This window comes from Chaetodon auriga, chromosome 16, assembly GCF_051107435.1.
Source record: "Chaetodon auriga isolate fChaAug3 chromosome 16, fChaAug3.hap1, whole genome shotgun sequence".
Taxonomy (NCBI): Eukaryota; Metazoa; Chordata; class Actinopteri; order Chaetodontiformes; family Chaetodontidae; genus Chaetodon; species Chaetodon auriga.
The window spans coordinates 21,100,243-21,110,753 of record NC_135089.1 but is presented as its reverse complement, the minus strand read 5'-3'; the positions used below and the strand labels follow the sequence as shown (position 1 = coordinate 21,110,753).

The following is a 10,511-nucleotide window of genomic DNA, read 5'->3' as shown; positions in this document are numbered from 1 at the left end:
TATCAATTAAGAAGCAGCTGGAAGTCAGAAGAATCAGCATGTTCAGCTCTCGACGAAGAGAGAAAGAAGGGAAGAAAGAGAAAAGTCGCTTCCCTCTTTCTCCGCACCCTCTTCCCATCCGTTCCCTCACCTTTCTCCCTCCACCTCCTCCGCTTTCACCCCTCTCATTCCTTCCTCCGTGTCTCTCCTCTCTGTAGCCTCCACTCTGTCAGCGCCCAGACTGATAAACCCGTTCAGTTCATGAGGCCAAACATTTAAGTCTCGACTCGGAAATCTCCACTTAAAACAACAGACCCCCCCCCCCCCCCCCCCCCCACACACACACACACACACACACACACACACACACACACGCACACATACACACTCACACACACAGACACGTTATCCACATCCCATCCAAACAGCACATTATTTATGGCCTGGTCCTCCACCTCCACTTACAATATTACAGGCCTCTAGATTCACCATTACACAGCCTTCCATCATCATCACGATGAGGACGGATTGTTTCCATATGGGAAGATCAAACACACCCAGCGTTCATATTTACACGTGCACATACATCTTCATCCACTGGACTTCAGTTTGTTGTTCAGATGTTTCGGGGAATCTCCAAAGCTACCAAATATCTGCCACATTAACAGCTTTCCGGGCATTAACTGAGAAACAGCTTCGGGGTGCACGTTTTGTCTCACGTGGAAAGCTGCTACAGGAAGTAGAACGCAGTCAAGGGAGTGTGCAGTTGGAGGTGTGAGAGTCATTCAGATACACAGAGAGCGTCACATACACCCCGAGGTGTCTCCATCATGTGAAAATAACCGAACAAGCAGCGGAGAAAAAGCACATTTCTCACTGGATGGAGTCGTGTTGACGGTTTGAGGCAGTTATGAAAATAGGAGTGCACATGAATGCGATTTTTTTTGCAAATTTTACAGTGCTGTTGCAGACATTTCCACCGTGTTGCTGCTGTATTTATGTTTTAACAAACGAACAAAACCAGAGAGAAATGAATTGGCAGCACTGACTGTCTCAAGTCAGAGGGGTACAAAATGATCTTTGTGCTTCATGAAAATGAAGAAATTAACAAGACAGATTGGGGGAAAAAAAATAAAATCCAACTGAAAGCAGTAAAAATTGCTCCTCAGTATGACTGGGTTATTTTGACCTGAAGGCCAAACCCACATAATGGGTTTTTATACAAGTATTTTCACATAAGCTCCTTGTAGCGAGTAAAGATGAATAAAAATGTTAGTGTCTATGTTTTCCCAGCGCCTCTGTCTATTAACACTTTATGGCTTGGTTTGGTTCATAGACAACATTCTATTGTATTTAAGAATAAAAGCATATACTTTGTCGGGGGTAGAACGAGAAAGTCCTGAGTGTACTTCTATCACTTCTACCATCAACCTTTATCAAGTGACAAGCACTCAGGGTCTGATATTAAGAAAAATAAGAAGATGCTCTAATGAGACTCCAGCTAATTGAATCTACACTTAACTTGCTGTTGGGCCCCAAAATGAACCCCTCACAGATCACTGCACGGCTCCATGACTCTAAAACTAAGGTGAGCCTGTGCCTGACCACAGGCTGACTGAGTCACTTACATACAATAGTATAAGAAGAAGAAGAAGAAGGAGAAGAACTATATTCTAAAAGGCAAATTCTCACAAATTTACAGATCAACCCGCAGGTCAGTAATCCAGCTTTGAATCTACATCCTCGAAGCTGACAAAGCTAAAACTGCTCTTATGAACTTCTCTGCTGCATATCGAACAGTGCGCTTGTCAACTTATTCTTGACAATGAGCGAAAATAAGACCCCCCCCCCCCCCCCCCCCTTTTTTTTTTTTTTTTTTTTTTTTTTTTTTAATCACATCTGCTCAGTGGGATGTGAACAAATCTTGATCGGGCATGTAGTGTTACGCACGGAATAGTCGGCGCTCCTTTGTCCCAAATGTATGAGTTAACAACAGGGACATGACGCTCTTTTGAAAAGTTAAATGACTTAATGGCACCGTGAGGACGAGAGGTTTTACGCATGACACACCCAAGCGTTGCTCACACGCCGGTGGGCAAAACAAACAAAGAGTACGTTCAGTAGACATGGAAGTGGAGTTTAAGCAAAGCGCACACATGGGGCTCACACTTCTTTCAGTGTTTGTGGATTAAACAAACAAATCTTCTCTTTGTAATGGTTTAATTGTGCCGAATCCTTCCGTTTAGGAAAATCAAATCAAATCAAATCACTGGATTTTTACGCACGCATAACTCCTCTTCGGCCTGTTAAACATTACACTCAGCACGGAGATTTCATCTAGATGAAGTCAGTGCTGCGTGGCGAGGAGAGGTCAACGTCACGGGCACGGAACTAAACACGGAACGAGCACCTGCACGCCAGGTGAGTTTCCTGTGCTGGATCCAGTGCCCGGGACCAGAACTAATCAGATGTGATCTCAGAGGCGGAGGTGATTTATCTTGAATGGCCTGGAGAGTGGGGACACTCACACCATCCGTTATGATAAAATGTGCCGCCTCTTCCTCTTCCTCTTCTGCTCCTTTTTCTTTTCTCACAGGAACTTATAATGGATTCAGCGATGTATCTCTTCTTTGAAACATAAACCCTCGCTCGCTTCCAACACCCACTCAGTTTCTAGTTTTATTTGCCTTGCTTATAGCGCTAATATTTCAAGAACCATGTCACAGGGGTAAGAAATATTGACCTGTAATTCTTTGTTTTGATTATGAGTTGGATTTAAGTGGAATGCGGCCTCTTGTAGTGCAGCAGCTGCAATCTTTCATTGTGAGCGTTACCGCAGAATCATTTTCAAAGTGACACGTTTGACTGCTTCCATACGTCCCTCACTTCTGTAATGGTGTTTACACGTCTGTTACTCTGCCTGCAGTGACCGGTCAGCAGCGGTACACTGTGCGCTGGGAGCGAGCAGCGGCCTGCTTTGTTGTGCTGTGTGGAACACTGTCTTCTGCAGGTGTGGTCTCCACAAAGAGCGAGTAGGGATAAGACGCCGTCGGTGGAAAACAGGGGAAATCCATCTCCTCTTTCAGTCGTCTCGGCAACTTTATGTACGTGCCTAGCGTCATTCCATTCCAAGTCCAATCAATATCACATCTAATGGTGTTTTCCGCTTTTTGCACACGACTTCAGCCGCTTCCAACCTGGCAAGAAGGACGGTAAAGATTAAAGTTTGAGCTGGATGTTTGTCAGCCTCAGACGTTCTGTTTTCCAGCTCAACATGCGCTCAGTGATTAGTCTACACGTTCCAAGCTGCTGCGTATTGATTGTATTATACAGATTATATTGAACGGTGTGTGTGTGTGTGTGTGTGTGTGTGTGTGTGTGTGTGTGTGTGTGTGTGTTTTGCAGCGGTCACTCCCTGTCTGCCCTGTCTGTTGCAGCTAATTTCTTCCATTATAATATTGCATCCGGAGGGAAATCCCGTCGGCCATTGGGCATCTTGACATCACATGGCCCCGAGGTCACGTGGTCAGCGAGGCAATGGGAGGGAGGGAAGGAGGAGAGTGGGGTGGGGTGATTTTTTGGTGTAAATCTAGACAGTAATACGGCGCTAATAATTCACGGTGCCTCGTAAAAAGTCGACATTAAAGCGCCCCAGGCCTACAAATCACCGGCGCCAAATTATGAGTTCGCTAGACTTCGCCAACGCGCTGTTTTCCAAATACCAGGTCGCTGCGAGTTGCTCCGCTTTGCTCTTCACAGACTCTCCAACTTCTCCCTTCCCGTCTTCCTCTATTGCTCCTGCCGTGTCTTCTTCGTGCGCCCTCGTGTCCAGCGGAAATCACCTCCATGTCTCCAGTGGGAGAGGGCTCCCTTTCCCTCCCTCCTCGTCTGCTTCATCTCCTTCCTCCTCCTCCTTTCCCTCCACCTCTTCTTCCTCATCGTTCTGTTTGTCTCTTTCGGGTTTGAACCGGAGCAGCGGGAGTACTCAGCCCGGCGCGCATCCTTTCAGCCCTGCTGAAGTGCTCACAGGAGGGGCGTATAGCGCGTCGGGAGCCGGACCGCTGTGCTTCTCGATGCAGGGATGCGCCACGGAGCGGTTCCCCGGTCGACCCCAGCTCTGCTCACTGACCGGTAGGCACCCTGAGACGGCCTGCAGGAGGCAGAGTAGCACGGAGCAGCAGCAGCGGCAGTCAAACGAGGAGGGGCTACGGATTTACCCCTGGATGAGAAGCACAGGTGAGGAAGGGGGCAACGTTTTCAAGAGGGAGAGTTGGGTGTGTGTGTGTGTGTGTGTGTGTGTGTGTGTGTGTGTGTGTGTGTGTGTGTGTGTGTGTGTGCGCGCGCGCGCGTAAGACAGAGGGAAAAAGAAGGAAAGAATGAAAGAAAGAGGGAGCTCTCTCTCTCTCTCTCTCTCTCTCTCTCTCTCTCTCTCTCTCTCTCTCTCTCTCTCTCTCTCTCTGTGTGTGTGTGTGTGTGTGTGTGTGTGTTAATTACGTTAAACGCTCTTTAAACTGTTGGCCCGGTTGCGCAGCGGCCACTGCCGGTGGCTGAACTATGCCTGTCTGCCTCTTTCTCTCTGTCACTTTTTACAACCTCTCTCTCTTTGCAGGTCTTTTATGGCTCTGCGACCTCCATAAAACCATAATTTAAGACTTGGTGAATATTCATTAGGTGGTATTGTGTTTAAAAAGGGGACAGTCGAGCGCAGGGGTGGCTGGAATATTATTCCAAACTGTTTGGAAGTGAAGAAAACCTCTAAAACCTCCAGAGAAAGTCTTCCTCTCACGGTTATCGCTCATATTCAGTCTTTGGCTCAGCCTCTCGTACCTGACAGTCTTGTGTTTCTCTCTCAGTACTAGCTCGCTCGCTGAAAGCCCATTGTGCTATTGTACTTTCACCACAATCCGCCACTACTATAAACACTATAAATTAGCAGATGGGTTTGATCTCTGAATGCCTGCCCTTTCCCCCGATTGTAAAAGCGGTATTGTGCGACAGAAGCGGGCTGGATGCTGAATGGACGCGGGGCCTCGCAGCCTCGAACCACAACAAACACACAGAGCACAAAGAGCATTTTTATGTTTGCGTTAAAATACTGAATGGCAGCGCGTAAAAACCGGGAAATATGGTGAGAGTCTCCGTGCGTAAAGGTGAAGGAGGTGTTGCTCAAAAACAGCAGCGTGGAAACACACAGCAGACATCAGAGTGTGTGCATCAGAGCTCGCGCGGATTTTCAGAGGAGCTTTTGAGACTTCATGTGCGTAAATGTGGTTCATGTGGAAAACCGGTCCATTCACTCAAACTTTAAGATAGAACTTCTTTCATTTAAATAAATCCCATCTCTCTCTCTCTCTCTCTCTCTCTCTCTCTCTCTCACACACACACACACACACACACACACACACACACACACACACACACACACACAGAGAGAGAGAGAGAGAGAGAGAGAGAGAGAGAGAGCGCAGAGAAATCAGGTCCCTCCTCATTAGCAGAAACCTTCTGGCAGGTACTGGACAGCTTCCTCATTAATGCCCGCCATCGTGTGTGTGTGTGTGTGTGTGTGTGTGTGTGTGTGTGTGTGTGTGTGTGTGTGTGTGTGTGTGTGTGTGTGTGGAAGGTGAGGTTGTGGTGAAAACCAGCTAGCCCGTATAATGAATTTATAGATTTTAATTTAGATGGGATGCCGGTCCAAGGCCCAGACGATGATGGGAGGTAGAAGTCCCGGATATTCCCGTTAAAGCCGACGAATAGGACAAACACACGAGCGCTTATTAGAGAAGGCACTCGAGGGACGCGCATGTAGACCTATATGAACACTCTAACTCACTACATGTTTTCAAATGCCTTTTTATCTACCACTGCGTGTGCTTATCTCTCTCTCTCTCTCTGTGCGTGTGTGTGTGTGTGTGTGTGTGTGTGTGTGTGTGTGTGTGTGTGTGTGTGTGAGAGAGAGAGAGAGAAAGCACAATACAGTCTCTTCTTGTTGGTGATTGCCAGAGAATTCCAACTCGAGCTCGAGCGCAAATAAATCACCACCGACAGGACGAGAGCAGAAAAATATTACCAATGGAGATGAATTCTCTCTCTCTCGCTCTCTCTCACTCTCTCTCTCTCTCTCTCTCTCTCTCTCTCTCTCACACACACACACACACACACACACACACACACACACACACACACATACTATGCGGCAAAAAGGAAGTGGCACATAGATAAAAACGCACACATGCATACATACTTAATCACACACACTTCCACGCTGCTGACACTCAGTCACCCACACATACAGACTGCTGTCTTCAATAAACCGTGCCCCCCCAACAGTGCGCCCACAAATGCGCGCAGAGGCACACAAGCGGAGATGCAGGCGGAAAAATGACTGTTTACAAAGAAATCTAATAGAAGCGTGGAAACTGATGAGAGTTGTAATGAAGTACAGGGAGGGCTCCCTGTATGTGTGTGTGTGTGTGTGTGTGTGTGTGTGTGTGTGTGTGTGTGTGTGTGTGTGTGTATCAGAAATCAGAATCAGAAATCAGAAAAAGCTTTATTGCCAAGAACAATTTAACACATACGAGGAATTTATTTTGGTGAAGTTGGTGTATGACACATCTACTAAAAATAACATAACAATATAAATATATATACACAAGTCTGTTTTTTGTTTTTGTTTCTGTTTTTTTCCAGAAACACAGTCTGTTTTTTCAGAAAGAAGTCCACATACATACATACATACGTACACACACGTATGTGTATATATATATATATATGATGGTCTAAATGCCATCTCCACACTGCCAAAAATAACATTCACAAGGAGAAATGCTGCAATGAGCTTTTAATATACAAAGCATGTGTGAAGATTTGAATTGTAATGTAACTGCATGCCAGGTGGCTAACACGACAAAGAAAATGCAGAGGACATGATCTCAGTGTCCTCAGTCATTCCAGTCCTTCTCATATTGTGAGTGTAATAAAGCTCCTACCTCCAGTTTCAAATTACAGCCAGGACAGCGTCTGCATGGACAGCTTGTACTTTTTGCCAGCGAAGGCTGGAAAATCAATATCAAAACAAAGTGAATCCATTTTCTTTTTTTTCAGCTCATTTACAGCTAGAAAACAGACAACCAGGGCTGAAGATTTACGTCCCAAAGATTTATGTCATGTGCTGCAACGATGAGGTGGACTGATTAGCATGTAAAAAAAAAAAAAAATCAGTTTTATCTTTTCTTCTCAGCTCTGGCCTGTAATGATTACTGAAGTCAAAACATTTAGATTGTAAGTTGTCCATCAGTTGACCCTGCACAACTGTAATTACGTTCTTGTTGCTTCTCTCATCTGCTCGTTGTTTGCTCCTGTGAGGATTCCAACAGAAAGTCTTCCATCACACATTTATGAGCCTTCACTAAACACCAGCTAATGCTGTTAAAGTCCACACCAACAGACACAAAGCCCAGGCTGAGTCTTCACAGGCTGGTCATTGCTATTTATTGCTGCTCAGATGACCTGCAGTCTGTGAGTTTATTCACAGATTCAGTAGAAGAGCACAGATGTAGCAAAAGACCTAAACCTGGAAGGTGCATTTAATCTGCTTTATTGTGAGTTTGAGAGTTTCTCATTGCAAAAGAATCATTTTCAAAAATGCTGAAATTGAACAGCTTCACATCCAAAAAAACTTTCATCAGCGTCACCTCTGGCACTTTGCACCGACTCACCTGAATCCCAGAGAGTCAGCAAAGGAGTTTTCCTTTCAGGAGGAATCGGAGGAAAGGAGTTTGTGTGGCCCACAGTCGACCTCTGGGCTGCGAAAATGTGACCCAGTTTCTCTTTAACCTTAAGGCGCTGCATGACCTCATGAAGACAGAAGGTCAACATGGTCTTGCTCAACACTGACTCATGCACATTTCACAGAGGGAGCAATGGATTTTTTTTCTTTCCCTTTAAATCAAATTAGTAACGCTCTAACATGACTCACAATGCTCACATGTAGATAATAAGTCTGTTTCTGCTAACTTTATTTAAAACACTCAACAGCACATCAGCAACAGCAGTCAATCAGATTTTGCTCCCTTTTTCCACCCTTTTAATAATGTAGTCTGCACACATCTTTCAGGCTAAACACTGTGAGGTAAATATTGAACAATGGCCCAGACAGACAGCAGCTGAACCCACAGTTTAACCACATCTTTTAGTAACTGCTTTACAGTGTTTACACAGCCACAAGTCAAATGTGTTTGCCAGGAAGTGGAGGTGGCAACAAGTGGCTCCCAGGTTTGGACTGAGGCACCAAGACACAAGATATATCTCTCCATCACACAGAAAATGGAATTAAGAGCTTAAAAGTATTAATTAATTGAATCATTTTGGATCTTATTCTAGCTATATAGTTTTTGATTGATACAGAACAGAGGCTTCATTCATAAAATAGTTTTTCTATTATTACATCTAAAGCAAATTCCTTTCAGGTTTAAATTACAGCTTGTGTAAGACAAATGCTTGTTATGAGGATGCACTCCTCAAATAAGATATTTCTATTCATTCAGTCGTGGCAGCCATCTTTAAACCGCTGGAATTAAACAGCTACTGAAACTGTTTTCTGTTACACTCCCATATTCCAAAATGAGTTCCCAGCTCACTGTTGATATGTGGACACAGAACACTTCCATAGCATAGCTTCCATTCAGGAGATGTTTCCAAAAAAACAAGAAAAAAAAAAAAAGAAAAAGAAAAGAAAAAAAACCCCGCTAATGTCTAATCCAGAGATTGAAAAAAAAAAAAAAAATTACATAAATACCTGTTTTCTCAAGCCTTCAACTTAAAAGTCTGCAAAAGTGAGTCAGAACATTCTGATGAATTTTGAGTCTGCAGTAGTGCAAACAGGCTCGTCCCTTTTGTCCCGAAGGCTTGCTGTCCTCCGCTTAGAAGCACCTGGCTGAGCTGCAAACAGCTGGAAGCTGCACAGAGAACCCTAAAGTTTAGGGTTTACTACCTTAGACTTTTGATTCAGTGAGTCACACTTCTAACTTATACCAGAATATTCCATCACTCAACTTATGGGAAGTCATTTTATTTTTAGCATTTGATTTTTAAATGCTTGAACAAAGAGGAAAAGTAAAATATTAAACTTAATCTTAACTCTGCACACTAGGTAGTCAAAATAAAACACAATAAGTCAAAATTACGAGTTCAAAACGAAACGATTGAGACAATACTGTGAGTTAAATTTGGCATATAGTATTTACTAAGACTCTTTTGAGTTACCATTCGTACCTTTCTTTTATCACGTTTCATACAGGTCTGTTTTTCTCTTTTTCTGGTGGAAATGGACTTCCATAATGCTGAATGCAAGAAATGTCTTTGTCATTTTGCAGACAGGTAAATTCATTATTATTATGGGATGACTGAGTGCGGAGCGGCTTACTGAGACGCTGTGCTGAACAGGGAAGGTGTGAACATGTGTTCTCGTGTGCAGGTGTCGACAGGAGGCGCGGGCGGCAGACCTACACGCGCCACCAGACGCTCGAGCTGGAGAAGGAGTTCCACTTCAACCGGTACCTCACGCGCCGGCGACGGATCGAGATCGCGCACGCGCTCTGCCTCACGGAGCGGCAGATCAAGATCTGGTTCCAGAACCGGAGGATGAAGTGGAAGAAGGAGAGCAAGCTGACCGGCAGCGGCTCCCCAACAGCAACTCTACCGCCTGCTGAAGACGAAGAGGAGGAGGAAGATGAGGAGTGATAATAATGACGACACGGGACACTTTAAGACAGCGAAGAGCTGTTTTTTCAGCTCGCAAATAAAGCGAAAATAACAAGGGACCTTTTCCCTGCAGTCACGACATCATCCTCCAGCAAACATATGAGCTAAACACATGTCCTTTTTTACAAGCAATGCATGCTAACTGACCTCATTTTAGGTTGCTTTACTCTTGTGTTTTTATCATTATTATATTATATTATATTATATTATATTATATTATATTATATTATATTATATTATATTATATTATATTATATTATAAATAATGCAAGGTTGTTAAACTACTGCAGCATGTAAATATCAAATTTTAGGAGATAATCATAATGTTTTAGCTGAGATTTTCTGAGATTAAATTGAAATCATACACGCTAGTATGGGATTCTTAAAGGACTCGTTTCTGTTATAGGCTACATGACAGGAAAATGCTTGTGTTCTCGGTAGAGTCCTGATGTTATGGCTGCAGCAGAAAGGGATAATGCAGTTGCTGACGCACTCATTGAAGCTGCAGCACTTACTTCTGCAGATGCAAATCTTATTGTTAGTGTTTGTAACACCTGCAGAGCAAATAAGCCACACAGGGGTGAAATTGATTATTAGCTTTGTTTTATGCTATTAGAATATTAGATGTAAATAACATCTCTACTGGGCTCCACTCAGAACTGTCACCAGAATCTGAAAAACACTGAGGTTCCCCCCACAGAACCTCACCCACTTAAAAATGTTCTTTTTGCCTGCCCACCAACCAAACTCTTCCATTTTTCTGAGTATTTAAG

The 10,511-nt window shown here is 44.1% G+C and overlaps 1 protein-coding gene across 1 annotated transcript; it reads left to right on the top strand.

Annotated features, from left to right (window-relative positions):
• The first annotated feature begins 3,659 nt into the window (after positions 1-3,659).
• Positions 3,660-9,717, top strand: LOC143333931 (homeobox protein Hox-B7-like). The gene is made up of 2 exons (XM_076752321.1): positions 3,660-4,215; positions 9,452-9,717. Exons 1-2 carry the CDS (start codon positions 3,660-3,662, stop codon positions 9,715-9,717), a joined length of 822 nt encoding a protein of 273 aa, XP_076608436.1.
• The last annotated feature ends 794 nt before the right edge of the window (positions 9,718-10,511 follow it).

What these genes read in the sequence shown, in the direction of transcription:
- LOC143333931 (XM_076752321.1), top strand. Translation starts at nt 3,660, where the DNA reads ATGAGTTCGCTAGACTTCGCCAACGCGCTGTTTTCCAAATACCAGGTC. An exon ending in CCCCTGGATGAGAAGCACAG is followed by an intron (nt 4,216 to 9,451) that starts GTGAGGAAGGGG and finishes TCTCGTGTGCAG; the next exon opens with GTGTCGACAGGAGGCGCGGG.